The 20000-nt window shown below is 36.7% G+C and overlaps 2 protein-coding genes across 2 annotated transcripts in view; both read left to right on the forward strand.

Moving 5' to 3' along the window:
* LOC139119044 (calmodulin-like) overlaps window positions 1-4915 on the forward strand; it is a 10800-nt gene extending 5885 nt beyond the window's left edge. The window contains exons 3-5 of the mRNA XM_070682660.1: window positions 837-965; window positions 1773-2006; window positions 4446-4915. Coding sequence (XP_070538761.1) covers window positions 837-965; window positions 1773-2006; window positions 4446-4474 — 392 coding nt within the window. The 3' untranslated portion in view covers window positions 4475-4915. The remainder of the gene's footprint in view (window positions 1-836; window positions 966-1772; window positions 2007-4445) is intronic.
* Window positions 4916-9796: 4881 nt separating this feature from the next.
* Window positions 9797-15929, forward strand: LOC139119046 (calmodulin-like). The gene is made up of 5 exons (XM_070682661.1): window positions 9797-10016; window positions 12092-12122; window positions 12711-12851; window positions 13628-13870; window positions 15047-15929. Exons 1-5 carry the CDS (start codon window positions 10014-10016, stop codon window positions 15073-15075), a joined length of 447 nt encoding a protein of 148 aa, XP_070538762.1. The 5' UTR covers window positions 9797-10013; the 3' UTR covers window positions 15076-15929.
* Window positions 15930-20000: the final 4071 nt, after the last annotated feature.

Genomic DNA, 20000 nt, shown 5'->3' on the forward strand with positions numbered 1-20000 from the left:
TTATGGTGTCCTTGTCTAGTATCATCATTCATCAATTCATATGCACATTTTTCAAATAACTTTAACTTTTACATTGAAATCAGTTTTAAACTGTTTGTCATTTTCCATTTTTACGTTCATGGCATGTCCAATATTTTCGAGCAGCAATAATGGATGTTTAATACCTGACACCCAATTATCTGTATGTGCATTGTCCAGTTGACAGCCCAGATCATATGCCTCACGAGTCAGTGTAGTATCTGATTTCTTACTAATTTTAGCGTATTAACTTATTTTTAACGTATCTTTCTCGTAGAGCATTCTGCGGGTCTTTTGTCCGGCAAGCCATTTCATGGCGCCCTGTCGCCGATTAACAAAGTAACTGAATAAGCTTAGAGGGTCCCTCTACAGCACCACACGGTAACGAGCCATCTCATTACAAATGGTCAGTTTTTATATATAACACTGTATCACGGTATCCAATCTAGTGTTCGTGATTCCAATACCGACCTTACGTATTGGAAACACGAAAATGCGAGTCTATCGTCTGCTTGTCAAATTTCTTGCGGTTTTGGGGCTGTTTTGAGGTGTTGAATTGTATTGGAGCAACGTTATGTTTTCGTTTTTGCCTTTTTAATAAAATATCTCGTTCTCTCAAATTTGTTTATTTGGGGAAAGTATTGTGAACCTGACAAATTGGATGTCTTTTCACCTTTACCAATACTAGTGCAGTGAGGAGTTTAAATTTGACGCACTTTGAATTTTCGTACGAACGACACAATCAGTATAAAAAAGGAACCCACATGCCAAGAATAATAATTTAGTTCCAGTAATTCAATTACATTCAACCTTTACAGAGGCGTTCGCCCCCTTTAAGAATGGAAACAACAGAATTATGTCTAAGGACTTAGGAAACGTCCTGAGGTCACTAGGTCAGAATCCGACAGACGCAGAACTTCAGGTTATAACCAAAGATGTTGCCAGTGGTGAGTTGGGAATAGAATGTACGTTGTTCTAAAAACCTTTTATAAGGTCTGCGGTATTCATAACTTTGTAGGGTTGCACATACAGTACGAGAGAAAATATTTATCTAGTCTTGTATAGTCGCACACACACGCAATCGCTCCTCTCACTCCACTCATAGCACGGAAACCGCGCCGTGGCTACCTCTAAGGTATAAGGCACCTCGAAAATGAAAGACCTAAACTCTTGCTTAAACTTTACTAAGTAAAACTTTCAACCATTACCTCACCAAATCAAGTATAAATATCATCAGTGGTCACCGTACGCGTGTAGACTTAGGTACCAGAGAAACAAATTACCTAGTAGTAACATTTAGCGATATGGTGGAATGAATTTATCATACATATTTTCGGCCACTTCTTCATTAGTTCTTCCTTAGTTTTAGGCCTGTTAAGATAATAGAGTTTTATCTTCGTATTTTCATGAAAGCTAAAATAAATAAATAAATAAATAAATAAATAAATAAATAAATAAATAAATAAATAAATAAATAAGTTAAGAAAAGAAATAGATCTAATTTTCCTATGCAGTTGATAATATGATAAGCTATTGCATATTTTTATAAATTAAATACTAGCATTGACGTAATTGTTTTGTCGATCCAAATATTCGCGAGTAAATCAGATCTTCAAATTCTTGATTGTGAAAGTAAGTAGATATTTTCCCTGGGTAAAGTATGAATGAAAGTATATCGTTTCTGTTTTCGAAGCGTGCGCCAAAAACTAACAAATACATGTAAAAATGAGAAGTTCCTCCCTGCACTTTTTCAGAAAATGGCTCGATATACTTCGCAAACTTCGTGTCAATGATGAGGCGAACGAAGGACGATGAGGAGGAATTAAAACAATATTTCGGCAAGATTGATGAAGATGGCGACGGTTTTCTCACAATCGTTGATCTGCGTCGTATATTTGGGAGCCTCGACGAGAATTTGACAGACGAAGAGATGTACGAGATGCTCGTTGAAGCTGACAATGATGGTGATGGAAAACTCAATTATGAAGGTATGTACGCAAACAAAATACTACATTTTCTCGCCAAGAATGTTTGGTGGAAAGTAATACTCAGACACCGCTGGAAGTATATTTATTTTACTTCACAAAGTCTTTTCAAATTGGTTATTGTGTGTCACCGGCTATTTCTCGTGATAATGGTTTAATTCGATGAGCGAAGATATCATATTATGCTGCTAGCCAGGTCATCTCTGAAGACTAAACGCGATAAACTCACTTTTGCCATGCCATCGTATGTAATTATCGGACCGATGCTGTTTCTATATGGGTGTTGGAGCCCCTTGACTGGTCAACGGGAACTGATAATTAATGCTATCAATAAGCGTGTTCGAAAAGCGCATGCCTATATATGACGTGATTGTGAACATATAGCGAATATGAAACGTAAAACGCATCCATCGTTTTTCGTGTGCCCTGTGATGACAAATTAAACTTCCGGCAAGCACTGAGTATTTCTCCAGTAAACATAATATGTCTTAACGATGTATCTACATCCACGGTCCCTCCACAAAACGGTCGGGAAACGCAATGTATTTCTATTGTCCTGATGCGCGTTGCGCTTCCGTTACACTGTTTATTCGCGTAAAGAGATTATCGCGGCTTGGTCTAACATTAGCATAAAGAATGACACCATTTTTACCTGACATGCAATGAACTAAAAGACAATTCGCATGCGTTACATAGGCTGTGTTTCGTATTTACACCTGCTGGTTTGACTAGACTACACTTGCAGTCAACACCAATGTAATCATTACAGTCATGATTTCATTTCTCTTGATGACAAGACATCGATTTCAACACCATTTCAGAGGAACAGAGTGAAGAGGTCTACAGTGTTCCGATTGAAGTTCACATGCCCCGTCCGTGAAAACGAGTGTATAAGTGCATGGAGCCAGCGGTTTTCGAGGACATATGACATCGAAACAAAAATGACCTTTCTTAAATGTAAATTTTCCTATTATATTCGTAGCGGCATTGTTTTAAAGCTACCGGGAGACCTGTGTGACACATCAAGCACATGCCTCGATAGGGCTTTATGACACGCCAGAAAAATCGCAATGGGGTTTGAATCAAAACAATATTTTTCACGTAAAATTCCCGCCAATGGATACGTTTGATCACAAAAATTGCGTCCTCAGTTTATTTTAAATGGTGTTACAAGTACCAAATCAAGAAAATCTACATTAAAATACCATGTAGTACGCAAGGCACAGCGATCAAAAAATATTTCAAAGAATCGAACATCGACTCCGCGAGGGTCCCAAAAACAAAATGGCGTTCGGCCGAATTTGGGTCATCTGCTTTTCTATCCTTACTTTATACTTTGATTTGCAGTTATTGAATCGCTAAAATAAGTTGAAAATTGCTTCAATCAGATAAATAGGTCCCAATCGAACATATTTGACCAGTCATCAAAACGAAAAACCATGAATATTTCGACTTCACACAACGCGAACACAGATCGTCAGTGGACGCCATTTTCTAAATTGCGGAGCAAAGCATTACACAATAAACTATCAGTTTGCGTCTCATTATAAACCTTTGGTGGAGGGACTGTGCTACATCGTACTAATACTGAGGCACAGTTGGTTCCAATTATGCTGTATTTTCTATCTTCTGAAGGACCTAACAATGGTATTAGCAACTTGTTGGCTAAGAACAGTATAAAAAGTTATTTTCTTTTAACAGTATGAAAGTCGATGATAAATCCAATTGCTTGACTTGTACAAGATATGAAAAGTACAGTGGATGGTCCACAGTGATACATACTCCTTCATATTATGCAAAAGTCAGATCCAAATATTTTCCATAACAAGTGAGCATACCTGTATCCAAGACAGAAAGAAGAGTTTAATGAGAAATTAAAATTTCGAATTTAATTTGTGTGTGGAATCAATATGCTAAATTATTTGCTGTATTTGAGTTTTATTCCGTTAACAATTTAACATATAGAACTCGGTACGGCTTGTCAATAAATTAAACAATGGAGTCCATATGTATGTATAGATATACATCTAATGATACAAGTTACTTCAAGAACAAAGCAATAATATCTGTTACTTATGTTTCATGCATCCTACAATCTTCAGACGGAAGTGAAAGGATTTTTAGCTGTACACCCTGATTTATATGGTTATGACGTACCATTCTATTTCTAGGTAGTGTCAAAATTTGACAAATAATATTTGTTTTAGTGGTGACATTTTTGACCCATCTCAGAGCATTTGTTCAACAGCGTAGATCAGCATTGATAATGTGCAGCACACACACACACACACAACATATACACACACACATGTACATAATATATATATATATATATATATATATATATATATATATATATATATATATATATATCGTAAGTTCTTAATGTCATGTGACTAATAATGAAAATATCATAATTTTTTATGTTCTTTCCTTGAATAGAGTTCATGGGCGTCATGAATGCAAACTAGACGGGTTTTGGAGTTGATGTGTACCCTGTATCTTCAGAACTGCCCTCAGCGACCTCACTTGGTCGCCATGTGTTCATCGTCAGCATTCATTCTAGGCTGGAAAATCTTTGAAAGTTTCTAGAAACACTACCAAGTTAATAGAAAGACGTTTTCACATACATACACAGCGAATATCTTTTTATGTAAAACTATGCTTTTGGTAATGTAAACTTTGCTCTATGTGAGATCTCATTAAATTCACAAAAGAGAATACATGTACTTCCGAAAATGTCATTCGAACTGAGTAACCGCTCAATACTTATATTTTTGTAATGAAAATTTGCTTTATTCACTGAAATAAATGAAATATATTCACTCATGTCTCGTTTTAAAATGTGAATGATAAAATGTGTTTTGTTAAGTTTTCTCATGATTTAATAAAATGTATTTTTATCACCACAATTGGATCGCTTTTCATTTTGCGATAGCTTTCAATCCATGTCTATTTCACACATAGCTAATTTTAACCCTCAGTATCCTACATATATGCTCTTGGGAGAGAGAGAGAGAGAGAGAGAGAGAGAGAGAGAGAGAGAGAGAGAGAGAGAGAGAGAGAGAGAGAGAGAGAGAGAGAGAGAGAGATACACATACATAGACACACATGCAGTGACAGGGAAATATCTAATGAGACCATTTTTCTTTTCCTTGTTTATGTCGTTTTTCTTTTCGAAACAATGTTTTAAAATATTGCAAACATCTCTGCAAAGCCGGATAAGCAAATTTAGCAAGTCGACATGTTCTGAGCGTTCGGAAAGAGAACCACAGAATTGTAAGAATTTCATAACGATCAGTGTAAGGTACACAAATCTCAGTTTGGACCTAATAACTGAAACCAAGATAGTGGCCTGTCCGACTATTTTGCCATGGATTGGAAGTAATTTCTCTTTTTTCTGGAAAAGCGATGTTTATTTATCCATTGGCAATGCTTAGCTCAAAGTTCTTGTTACACAAAGCAACCAATGATCAACCTTGCACAAACGATATAGTAGCAAAATATGATTTGATTTCCCAAATTTTGTTATAAACCTCATCAGACTTGCTCTGTCGTCAGTAATTACGAAATATGAACTTTCTCTGCACGGGAAAAAGGATCAGTGGTCATCGATGACTACTGTAACAGTAGGGGCATAGAATATCAAGTTGCTTTTCACCCACAAAGAGAAATTTCACGAGTTGTGACTTGTTCAATAAGAAGCCACAAGGAGAAGGAAAGCAAGAGGCATATCAATAGGCAGAGAATCATAGCTTTCAGACAGTACCTTAGGAATAATTGTATTCGAAGTCATACGAAATGTATTCTGGCGTAACCAGAAGCTTGTTGGTTATCGAGACTGATTTAGCTCCGGTTGCTATATGAATTATTAAAAGGATATATGAGCTGAAAGTTACAGAGGAGCCAATGTTACAGATTATAGTTTCGAGTTGTCCTTATGAGGGCGTTCAAAAATCTGCACCTAGACGTCCAGCATATAGTCTATCATGTCTTATAGTACAACATATACGGTTTTAGGCTGGTTGTAACATGAACGACTTAAAATCTGCATTAGTGAAGAGACACACGCAAGGATACGGTACAAGATACGTGTAAATACTGGAAGCGAGAATTACATTGTAAAATTGGTTTTGCTCAACACGTGAGTATTGATTTCGAAACATCATGGCAAGGAAATCATCATGTAGTTTTATGCAATTCAAACAACAAAGCCTTCTCTGACTAGCTTGAATCAGTGACCTACAGATTAAAAAAGATCAAAACTTTAGAAGATTAAAACTTTGATCATGTTTTGTCCAGTATTTTTGTATTTTGTTCTAATTTACTCACTTTACAACAAAGACTTAGTCAATAAAATCGGTATGCGTTAACGTCTAGTATGTTGATGAAATTTATAATTAGTGCTGACTAGAACTCACTGAATAACAGCAACGATGCATATGAACTCAATGCATTGTATTTGTGAGGCAAATACTAAATATATCTCAACGTACTTCAGAGAGATCGAGAGGAAGAATAAGGTGTCATTAATTCCCGGAACATGAATAAGGATGACGCCACAAAAATACAGGTGTTGTACCCTTACCCTGGTCATCACATGCCCGTACACGTAATCGACATATAAAACATCTCTGGGATACATGGGAGCTTGTGTAAGTTGACGCATCATGCTGACGTCATTGAGATTCAATTTCGCAGAAGAATTTTCGTTTATTCCATGAGGAAGAGTAGGAGGTCAACCAAAAATTAATGGGTTAGTGGTGCGCCCCCTTTTACTATCGATGGTTTGCTGCAACGTAATAAATACGACGACGTATTAGCGTCATGTGAGAAACAGTGAATGCTTTTTGATGTTTTTATTTTTGTATGTATTTACTATATTATAAATTTGTTGCTTTCTTGACGAGGGCTCTGATGTAAATTACAATTCATTTGTAACTCAGATTACCTTCTATAAATATGCCAAGTTGCAATGCATTACTCCAACTATATACGCATTCATATATACATGCTGTCTTACGATACACCGACGTAAAGTCGACATACGACGGACGTTTAAATGTTCTTATATTGGCAAACTGTTTACAACCACGTGAACGGTAACTCTACGAGTGAATAAGCACTCATTCTATGGCAAGCGATCGTCGTTATTAGAATAGTTTATAAGAGAAATCTCGAGAACACTTTACGAGAAGTTGCATGTATGATCTCTGAAAGCTACGGAAAATGGATAAAAATGGCCCATTTTCCCTGCTTTGGCCATATCTTGCGCCCGAATAGTTACAATGTGCAAAATTGGTTTCTGAGCGGATGAAAAACAAGATTCTGTTCCAAAATAGAGTTTATTTCTAAAACTTCGACGTTTCGATTTCACACAGGGAATCCTCATCAGGAATCTAGAAACAACAAAATTACAGCAAAGATGAAACTGATAACAAATTAAATGAGCAATGGAATAAAATCGTATAGAAACTCTTAAAATACTAAAATGTTGGTCGATAAGAGGATATGGCGATCTAAAAACAAATGTGTAGAATCGAAAAATGAACTTACAGAACAGAAGACGAGTAATTGCTCAGGCTAAAAATAACGATGTTGCCCGGCCGGATCTTACGAAGCCGATGGCGTGAAACATAAACAAAGGGAGGGCCTCTCTCGCCAAAATCAGCTTACAGACATGAAAATGAGATTCCTAGTATTATGTTAAACGGGTGTGTTGAACCATGAGAGTTGTGTCACTTTTTTACCCGTTCTTTTAATTAATACCTTTGGATGACAGAGTACCAAGATTATATTATGAATAAAATGAAGTTCAAAGTGTTTTCTGATTTTGTCTGCCTTGGAATAAACTTGCAGATAATAGAGAAACGGCAATGATTTATGTTGTGCCCGGGTTCATGAAAGTGGTGGGCCACTAGTGTGTCTTATGAGTTTTGCTACTGTATAAATGTTCATTGATTCCGATGTGGAGTTCACGTTTCGTTTCGCCTATGTATAATTTATCGCACTTGACACAAATAATGACGTAAATGATATTCCGCGTGTTACATATTCATATTACACGTCCGACAAGAGGTTGAGATTTCCCAGTGAGTTGGTTGGTTATGGACCTTTGCTTTGTTTTCAACATGTGGGGACAAGCTCTGCATGTGTTGCAGGATGTGCAAGTGTCTGGTTCTGTGTCGTTGGTAGATGTTTTAGTCCTGGCTTTTACCAGCATTTTCTTAATGTTTGGTGATTGTCGGAATATTACAGCAGGTTGCTTATTAAGTGTAGTTTTTGTCTCTTAATTTGATTAAAGGAGAGACCCATGCTTGTTGATTATATAGAGGAGATGCTGGGTAATGATGGTATGTCAGCACAAGTGAAATCCTCGTAGACTGATGGGTGTGTCTTTTGTGTGTATGCATAACGAGGTTTTCCCGTGAGTGATTTTTTGCTTTGTTTATTGCAGTGACGATTGATGATTGCTTGTAGTTTCTATTTGTTCAATGTCAACGTAGATTCTCAATTTCTTTCTTGTATAAATCAGTAGATGAGCATATACATTTATAACCTAGGGCTTGACCTTGGAAATTTAAATTAAATATGTGACGAGGGTGACAGGATGGCAGCGAGAGATATGAGTATTTGTCTGTTGGCTTGCTGTATACTGCAGTGTAGAAACGGAAATGATTGATGTTGTGCCCGGCTTCATGAAAGTGGTGGGCCACTAGCGTGTCATCATCTTGGTGTCAAAGAATGAGATTTCGGTGTTGCTGCATTCAATGGCGAATTTGAGTGCTGGATTGATAGAATTGCAATATTTATGGAATTGAAGGAGTTCTTGTAGAGCTTAGAGCCATATGAAACGTACTTCGTCGATAAATCTTCTCCATTGCAAACTCAAGGTTTAGTGGGATAATTAGTAAGGATTTGTTTTCTAAAGTTACCCTTCGTACTGTTCGCACAGGATAGGGCAACGTTACTGCCCATTGCTGTGTCTTGTACTTGAAAAAAATATTTACCATCAAACTGAACATAATTTCTGGTAAGAATAAATTCTAACATTTCTGTGACAAGCTGTTGGTTGGACAGTGAGCTACTGTTATCGGAAAGTGCTTCCCACACGGCCAAGTTGAATTCCACAATCACGGGGAATGTTGGTGTACGGAGATATAATTACATCCCTGTGACAAGGATGGAATTATATGGTGCAATGATATCCTGGCTGTCTAGTAGATGGTTGGTAGTGTCTTTCAAGGATGACGGTAAGGATTGGACAATAGGTTGAAGAACGTGGTCCACATGATGCTAGTAGTGATGTCAGGGCTTGGCGTTGCGGAATTATCGGACGGAGTGTTTTGATCTCTTAATGAATTTACGGAAGGCCATATAAATGTGCCGGTTTTGGTTCGTTTGGAATGATTTTGGAGGCAATGTAACGAAAGATCCATTTATTCTTTTCCATTATTCTTACCTTGTTTTCAAGTTCACCGATGTACAAATCAGTGGGGTCGTGATCGAGGCCAGTGACTGGTTTTGTAGATGATCATTGCATTTATCGATGTACCATGAAGTATCCATAACCACAATACCACCTCTTTTATCTGCCACTTTAATTGTCAGATCTTCTCTATTAGTGAGTTGTTGAAGGGCAATTCTTTCATCTCTGCTGATGTTGTCATATGTCATTTTCCATAAAATGTGTCTGGGCATGGTCACTCCTTTTGTCACGAGTGACCGTGGTCGGCATATTACGTCCACCGCCATTGTTTTCAGGTGAACAACTGTGAATTTATTACATAACGGCCGCACATTCACAAATCTTACAAGTGGCTGCAGGATTCACTGCGTAGTCGCTCGTGTCAGACAAACTGTTCGGTTACCGTTAGTATTATGTATAGGTAGACGCTGCAAGTCAGTGAGAGATAGACATACTACACTGTGAAGTCGATCTCTGCTGAACAGCGTTCGCCAGCTGTCAACACACTCAGACTGAAGAGGTGCTTTATCGATTCGTAAGAAATGGTAAGTCGGGTTAAATCTTGTTTTTTTATCTCAATTACGAGATTCTGTATTTTTGGCCTGTCGATGTCGGAGGTAAAACATATTTCAAAATCAAATGGTGTTACTACCAAATTGGCGTTTGACTGGAGACCGCGTCCAAAATTTGCGAACATACGTCGTACCGTGACGTGTTTGTTCGCCCACACACCAAGGCCATCGATCTCCGTTTCGAAGTTGGATTTGAAGCTTGGGTTTTAGATCGTGTTTTAACCCCGAAATCGTTTCTAGAATTTCTACTGACAAATACACACACTCACGACAATGTCGACAATGATGCAACTATGCAATTGCGACAAGCTTAGATACGGATTTTAAAAAAGGTAAAAAAACTTCGTGGTTTATTTTCATTTATGGTTTTAGTCTTCGTTGACATTTAAACTCTTTTTTCACGTCGTTTTGAGGGTGTAGCAAATACATAAATGACATGCGGGTCACAATACCATCGGTTTGCTGAGAAACCATATTCGTGACCCCTTCACGGAACTTCCAAAACAATGCCTATACGGCAATAAAAATCACCACCACGACGTTTTATCTAATAATAAGCACATACGCGCTCTCCGGGTTAGGCTGATTAACTTTCTACATACGCTTGTTAGCAGTACTCTGTGCCGGTGTTTTGATCGTCTCTGCCCATGACAACACTCAGATTATGCAACGTCAACAAAGTTGGGATAGGGTAAACGTGGCTTTCAATCACACTGAGTTTGTTCAATTAAACTTCCACCGGGCGAGATGTCTCCAAGTTGTACAGAACATTGCATTTCGCTGTCTGGTGTCACAACGCAATGGCGAATTTTAGGAATAAAATATCTGCGAAGATAATTCGAAAATCCAAGGGTGTTTTGTCGTAGGTTGTCCTAGTATACAGGGGCTCGTCATCTTCCCTAGACCCTATAGAAGTGTAAGCGTTCTACAGGTGATGTTGATCAACCGTGATGGAGATTTCCCATGATTCATTATGATTTGTGCCATCGGAAATTACTCACAGGGAAACGTACCATGACTCTAATGTGTAGAAAAAATTATCGGCTAGTTTTTAAACTTATGAAAACGCACTTTTGAGCTCACCATTCTTCTCAAATTCTATTTTACATGATTTGGGAAATTATGTTCGATTTCGAGAAGAGATAGCAGTTGAAAATTTTCCACTGCTTTTGCCCTCAGCAAGAAGATTAATGATATATAATAAAAAATTACAGTAGGGGGACCATTGCACCTGTTTGATGAAACAAAAGGGTATTGATTGACGCAATGGAAATAAAAAGAAAATTTTAAGGTTAACTTTTCTCAGAGAATTATCCCTTCAGTTCGTCAAAACTTGTTTCCGAAAAGTATGACATTTGTAGTAACTAGTGAGACTTGTAATGGTTATCTAAAAATTACGTTGAAATTTTTACTGAAATATCTTGAAAAACTTTCATTAAACAATCATTTAGATGCTTCACTTTACTGTTTATATGTGGGGCAGAAAAAGTTTTAACATGCATTGCTAAGAACAAAACAAAATTGTGAGTGATTTAATTGTGCTGTGAGTGAACGCATTGCTGACAAAAGCCCTATGAATATCGGTACAATGGATGCATATCTTTGTTCTTCTATATTTTACATAAATTGGTGGAAAACTTACCTGTGAGAAAATGTCTATGTGTCACAGAAAGTCATAAAGGAATAAAAATAAAAAACTACATTTTGCGTTGCATCTGGACACTTTTTTCCTCCTCTCACCAGCATCACAGCAGAAGCGAGTATGTAATTTGCAGTATCACAATTCGTCCGGGAACAACAGCGGAGCATGGCAGATTAAACACCACGACGAATGCGCCAATACCTCAGCAAAGACTAGAAACGTGTATGATCCAAGAGTGCATAAAATAGATCAGACAGTCTACGCATATCGTTCACACGCGTCAAGGACAACGTAAAAAAAATAAAGTATTGATATGTTACTAAAAGTGCTTTTTTATTTGCGTTTTGTAAATATTTTTACACCGGACCACATCTCCAACCTTATCATATGTTACTCTACTTCACAGGCCCACGAAACAACAGAAGCACAAATAATCGGTAAGTATGGCGTGTAGTAAAACGTATCTCTCTTGCAGAGCATTCTGCGGGTCTGTAGCCACTTTATGGCGGCCTATCGATTAACGAATAAACTAAATAAGCTGAGAAGGTCCCTCGACAGAACATAAATTGTGGTATCCGGCCAGCCTCGGTACAAACTGTCAGATTTTACATTTACAGTGTATCACGGTGGGTATTGGAATCACGAAAATGCTAGTCCGTCGTCTGCATGTCAAATTTATTTATCTTATTTGTATTATTTTTCAATCCATCATCCAACAGGCACCCATTACCCACTTTCAAGTGGAGCAATGATGAGTAAAGTGTTTTGCTCAAGGGCACAACACCATTGAATTGCATTGCAGCAACGATATTTCTTCCATATACCTTTTAATAAAATATCTCGTTTTGTCAACTTTGTTTGCTTGGGGAAAGTATCAATATGTGTGAACCTGACAAATCGAAAGCATGAGAGGTTTGACGAACTTTAAATTTTCGCATGAACAACACAATAATTGAAGAAAGTTACCCACTTTTCAACATGAATTACAATTCAGTTATAGCAATTCAATTACACTCAACCTTCAGAATTTAAAGAGGCGTTCGCCCCCTACGACAAGGATGGGAACTGCAGAATTATGTCTAAGGACTTGGGAAACGTCCTGAGGTCGCTAGGTGAGAATCCGACAGACGCAGAAGTTCAGGTTATAACCAAAGATGTTGCCAGTGGTGAGTCAGGAATACAATGTACGTTGGTTCTACAGATCTGTTAAGGTCTATAGTCTCTTCTTTTCATAATTTGGTAGGGTTGCACATGTAGTACGAGAGAAAATATTTATCTTGTCTTACATATTCACACGCACGCAATCGCTCCTCTCGAATACTTCACTCATAGCACGGAAACTGCGCCTTGGCCACCTCTAAGTTAGTGGGCGCCTCGAAAATGAAAGATCTATACTCTTACTCAAACTTTACTAAGTAAAACTTTCAGCCATTATCATACCAAATCAAGAAAAAACATCAGGGGTTCACCGTACGCTTGTAGAGTTGTACTAGAGAAACAAACTACCTAACATTTAGCGATGTGGTTGAAATGACCTCTCATATAACACATTTTCAACCACAACTTCATTAGCTCTCCTATGAAGATAATCGAGTTTCGTCGTCGTATAAATTAAATAAATAAATAAATAAATAAATAAATAAATAAATAAATAAATAAATAAATAAATAAATAAGTTAAGACAAGAAACTAGACAATTTCCTCATGCAGTTGAAAATGCGAATAGTGTATATTTTATTTTCAAATACTGGAAGCGTTGATGTATTTGTTTTGCTGATCAAAATATTCGTTATTCGACCAGAGCTTCCCATTCTTGAATGTGAAAGTATGTAGATATTTTCCCTGGGAAAAGTATGAACGAAATTATACCGGTTCTGTTTTCGAAGTGCGTACCCAAACTGAACAAATAAAAATGCGAAAGTTTCCCCCCTGCAATTTTCAGGAAATGGCTCGATACACTTCGCAAACTTCGTGTCAATGATGCTGAGGCGAATGAAAGAGGACAATCGTGGGGATGAACTCAAAGAAGCCTTCGGCATGTTTGATAAAGATGGCGACGGTTTCCTCACAATCGTTGATCTACGCGAGGCGATTAGGAACCTCGGCGAGAATTTGACAGACGAAGAGATATACGAGATAATCTATGAATCTGACGCGGATGGTGACGGAAAACTCAATTATGAAGGTATGTACGCAAGAAGAAATACTACATTTTCTCGCCAAGAATGTTTAGTGAACAGAAATACTCAGACTGCTCGAAGTCGGTAAATTTCCTTTAAAATGTCTTTTTCCAACTGGTTATGTGTCACTTCTTATTTCTCGTATAATGGTTTGGTTCGATGAGCGAAGATACGAATGTATCATATAACGCTGCTGCCAGCCAGGTCATCTCTGTAGACTGAACGCGACATTGTCACTTGTACCATGGTATGTAATTACAGCGTCTTCGAATGGTTAATGCTGCATGTATATCAATACCGTGTTCGAAAAACGCATGCGCAAATATGACGTGTTTGTAAACACACAGGGGATATGAAAAGTGAAAAGCATCTACCGTTTTTCATGTGCCCTGCGATGACACTTTCCGGCAAGCATTAGGTATTTCTCCAGTAAACATAAGATGCCTTCACAATGTATCAAGGGCGACGGTTGGTTCTACTTAAGCTGTATTTTCTATCTTCTGAAGGACTATAGAATGATATTGGCAACTTGTTAACAAAGAACAGTATAAATATATTTTCTTTTAAAGATATGAAAATCGATGATAAATCCAATTGCTTAACGTATAATAAATGAAAAATACAGTGGAGGGGTGCACAGTGGTGCATACTCCTTATTATGCAAAAGTCAGATCCAAATAGTTTTTTATCAATAAATTATATAACAAGTAATCATGAATGTATCCATAAAGGTAAAGAAGAGTTGACTGAGAAATAAAATTTCGACATTTAATTACTCTGTAGAATCAAAATGTTATTTTTTTTAAATATAATCGAGTTTTGGTTCCCTGAAAGTTTAACATATGGACTCGGCAGGGTTTGTCAATAAATTAACTGATGGAGTCCATATAATATATAATCATTTTTTACAAACAAATGCAATAATTATGACATTATTACGTCTTTCTCTATCTCAAATCATATATATATATATATATATATATATATATATATATATATATATATATATATATATATATATATATGAGACAAGTCATCGAGTTACAAAGGCACTTCAAGTTGCAATTAGTACAATAGTTTCGAATATGCAAATTAGCCAAAATTTAAAGAAATTAAGTTCATCGTAACTTCTTTATGTCCTGTGACAATATCATAAACTTGTATGTCCTTTCCTTGAATAGAGTTCGTGAGAGTTATGAATACCAGGTAGAAGGTCTTTGGAGTTGATGTGTACCCTGTATCTTCAGAACTGCCCTCAACGACCTCACTTGATCGCCACGTGTTCATCGTCAGCGTTCATTCTAGGTTGGAAAACATTTGCAAGTTTCTAAAAACAACACCAAGCTAATAGAAAACCTTTTTCACTTAATTACCCAGCAAGTATCTTATTAAGAATGTTTTTTGTTAATGTAAACTTTGTTGCACATGGCATCTGGTTAAATTAAAGGCCCATGAGCTGCAACTCTGCGAAAGTTGTTAAACCTCAAATTTCCTCAGATATTCATTGCAATCTGCAAATTGAACGATATAGTCACTAATTATGTCTCAACAACGTTTGCTTGTGGCAGAATAGGCAAGAAATTGAACAGTATTTTGTTCATTTAAATTTCCCGCCGTTTTCAAAATCTTGCCATGGAGAATTTTTGTCAAAATGGAGTGAATCCCTTTCCCGTCCTTGCAGGGGGTTGCACCATGTTGTATTTGTAAAGATTCAAATGCGGAGAAATTCACCATTTACGCTGCTTATCATGTAGTTGTATTGAGGCGACCATATTTGGGTGCGGCACTCGTTTATTGTCTTCTAACACCACTCCATGCAGTCCCACTGAGTGGATAATTATACTTGAGTAAACATCTCTGAGTAAGAATATTTCTATGAACTAATTTTGATCTAAATATAGAATCATAAACATAATACCAAAAAGTTGCAGCTCATGTGTCTTTAACAAAAATGATACGCATATATGTTGGTTATGAAATTTTTCTCTATTCACTATAATGAATGAAATATATTCACCCGTCTTTTATCGAAATTCAAAAAACAAAAAAATTGTTGCGCTTTCTTTTGCTCTCTTATTTTCAATAAAATTTGTTATATTTTTATCACCACCATTGGATCAGTTTTCATTTTGCAACTGCTTTCGATGCATGTCTGTGTCGAACATAGTTAATTTAAACCCTCATTATAATTTTGCCTGCGGTGGTATGCTATATATGCTCTTGGTCTAATCAAATATGAGAGAGAGAGAGAGAGAGAGAGAGAGAGAGAGAGAGAGAGAGAGAGAGAGAGAGAGAGAGAGAGAGTGTCTTGGTAGGTCAAATTACAAACGTACAGAGCGTCGATCTCGGTGACTTAAATTCTGTTACAGAAAAAACATCTAATGAGACCCTTTCCGCACTGTAAAATAGCGGACGCTAGACGCGTCTTTACGCGTTCAAAATGTACATGTCGGTGTTCAAATTTGAACGGCTAGTGTTCATATTGTTAACACTAGTGTTCATATTATTAACAATGATGTTCTAAACCTGAACACGTAGTGTTAACAACTATCTCCTTCAAGTGTTCAAAAACTCAGCATCACAGAAATTTTACAATACTGTGAAACAATTAACAATCTTTTGTGTTTTTTACTTTACAATGGCTATATTAACTTTACTACTGCCTCGCTGTCCGGCATACGTACACGGATTTCGGTGTAACGAATTTCACAATAAGTGGAAAATATTTCCGGTCTACAATTGCTGAAAGCATGTTTTTTCTAAAAAAGGAAGTATAAAAAATAATTTTACACGTTTATTACGGGTTGAAATTTTGAAATTTTGAAAAGAAAATCAAAAAACCACTATGAACGTTTAAATTTTAACATCGGCGTGCAAGAGGTGTTCTACTTCTTAACACTTGGTGTTCAAGTTTGGTGCCTTTTCTTATCCCATGATGCATCAAAACGGAAGTTGCGACATTTTTCTTGTAAGCGCACGCTGAAGTCGTGATAGTGCGAAAGCAAGACCAGAAAGGGTAAGTTTTCTCTCCAAAATATTAAAAGGTATTGGATTTTGAAGCATCTGTATTATTAACCTTCGGAACTAATTGTATTGTACTTTGAAAAAGCTTAACTACGTGAAGAAAACTTTATTTCTTTCAGTGGCTGGTGGACCATACACTAGCTGTGAATACGCAGCAGTGTTTTGGGCCATGGGGTATCGATCGCACTCGGGTCAAGGGTCATCACTGGAGCGATGACCCTTGACCCGAGCGCGATCGATATGCCACATTACCGCTGCGTAATCACAGCTAAAACATGTCTTTTAGTAACCACAATCGCATGTAAATTTAAAACTTTAGTTAAACATCGAAGAATATTGTTTTTAGCATATGAGAGTTGGCTTTGCTTTTACTTTTCATCAGTTGATGACACGAAGAAGCCAATATTTTGTAACATTGACGAAAAGAGGCACTGTATACAAAAGTCACCCCTTTTCCTTGACCTAATAAGGCCAAATTGTCTTTCATTTGAAGTCTCATGTCGCCATATTATCTATTGTTGCATTATTTTCAGGATGTGAAAAGTTGGATGAACGTGAAATCGAAGAGTTATTACAGAAGCTATTGGTACAGAAATTGAAGATATGAGTGTACAGCTAGCTGTCTGGAAACAAGCTTGAGAACCTCAGCTCATCTCTGATGTAGATTTGAACTTTCGAGGGTTAGTAACTGAATTGATAAGTTTTCTGTATTTCTGTTCTGAATTATCTGAGCTATGTCCAGAACGCTATGATTAACTAAATGTTACTGGAGAATAAGCTTTCAAATACTTGTAGTCACCCTTATCAGATGCAATGGTGGAATGAAGAATTAAAGCAAAATGCCACAGAAAATTCACAGTGAAAAATTACACTCTAAATTTCGGAATTTTCTGAAATTTCCACTCTGAATTTTCTGTCGCTTTCTGCTTCAAATCTTCATTGCACCCTGGCATCTGATGAAGGAGACTTCACGTCTTTGAAGGCTTATGCCAGTAACATTTAGTTGATCATAGCCTGCTACCAAATCTTTGATTATTTTATATTTTAGATCAAGACGTCTTTGTTCTCGGTTTGTTACTGATTTTAGCTTTGCTGTTAAGGACGTAGACCTTATATCATAGGTAAATGTGTGGCATCATCCTCAAATGTTTTCATCCCAAGCGTTTCTTCAAAACGGCCAGTACGTTTCATTTAATATTTGGAGTACAGGTTTCCGGGATTTTCCTAATCATATATGTACAAGTTATGATGAAATACACAAAATTGTATTTTTGAGACATTAAAGACATTTCAGACATTTTTAAGACATAAGGAATTATCAAAATGTGATATATTCAAGTAAGCCAAATTTTTAGCTTTTTCAAACAGATGTTTTCGTACGTTTTTGCAAGTATGAACAATAACGTAATCCACAATTATAAGTAAAACCTGTTTTGTCACTACTTTGTTCATATTGTTTGAAAACGATCTACAGTGTTTATGGGATTTTCTTTTGTTTATGTTTTGATAGGAAGGTGTTAATTAGCGTTGGTGTTTTCCTCTGACAAACTTTACAAAGTGGCCATATGCCACTTTGTAAAGTTTGTCAGAGGAAAACACCAACGGTGTTTATGTGCCCAATTGACACTAAATAATTGTATTTTACTAAAGGAATTTTTGTGTATTTTTAAATAAAATAATTTTACTGAATATAAGTGGTCTCTTTTGTTATTTTCCAGGCTTGAACACCCCATGAACGCGCAAAATTAAAGGTGTTCAACAAGTGCATATCATGTGTTCTAACCTTTAACACACTTATCGTTGAACGGCGTCCATGCGTTCAAAAAGTGTTACAGCCCTTTGAACGCGTAAATGCGTTCAATTTTTTGAACGCATTTCATGTGCAACGTGTGTTCAGATATGTAACACATGGTGTTCAATATAATGTCTGATGAACACGAAGTGTTCAAAATCTGCACACGTGTGTTAAAAAATTGAACATTGGTTTGAACACGTAGTGTTAAATTTCTGAACGTCTAGACGCGTTCAAAAAGTGTTACAAAAAGGCGTTTAATTGGTGTTCTATCCTTTAACACTTAACTTTACAGTGCGCTTGCTAATGTAGTGTTAATGTTCGAAACTGTGATTTAAAATATTGCAAACATCTCTGCAAAGATAAATTTGCCACTTTGGCAAGCCTAGTAAATGTTCTGAGCTTGCGAAGAGAAAACACGGCATTTCCCAGAATTTCATATCCTTCGATTGGAAGTAATTGCTATTTCCTCTCGAAAAGCGATGTTTATTGATCCATTGAAAATGCTTAGCTCCAAGTTCTTTTTTACACAAAGCCTTGAACCAATGACCAACCAGACGAACGATATAGCAGTATAATATGATTGATTTCCCAAATTTTATAAACCTTAGACCTGCTGTTCAAGAAGATACAGGGAGAAGGAAAACAGACGGCATATTAAGAAGCGGAGATCCATCGCTTCCGGACGATGCCTTTTGAAGAATTAAATTCTAAATAAATAATAATGAAAAATCCTGCGGTTGTTAAAATATTAACTGGATGTATCCGATCTGAAAGGCATAGACTGAGGAGCTCGAATTACACATTATACTTTCGAGTTGTCCGTTTATGTGTCAGAACTTTTGAACGCCCTCAAATACTTTGTATTTCAACGTACTTTAAAGAGATCAAGGAAGAGAAGAAAGAATCATTGTTTCCTAGAACGCAAATAATGACATTACCAAAATTGCAATTGTTGTCACAGATTTAAAAACTTGGTTTTTTTGTCCACTTTCTGGATCTGAAGGTTGTTTGGAAATGATGACTGCTATCGTACTCAGAAGGCTGAATGGAATATAGTCAAAAGAAGCAACAAAATCACATAAATATTATTGAAATTACAGCTGGGGTCTGTTAAATCCGATTTTTAAAATTTGCTGGCACCAGCTGCAGGTTGCGATAACATGTCGGCTTTTAAGCTGTCGGGAGATGAGCAATGAAGTAGCCGACCAAGCCACTTTACAATATGATCCACGAACTCCCTCCACAAGGGAAGAATTATTAATAATGAAAGTTAAACAATTTGTATGGTTATATTTCATAAATCTTGATAAGAATTA

This window comes from Ptychodera flava, chromosome 19 (assembly GCF_041260155.1).
Source record: "Ptychodera flava strain L36383 chromosome 19, AS_Pfla_20210202, whole genome shotgun sequence".
Classification (NCBI taxonomy): domain Eukaryota; kingdom Metazoa; phylum Hemichordata; class Enteropneusta; family Ptychoderidae; genus Ptychodera; species Ptychodera flava.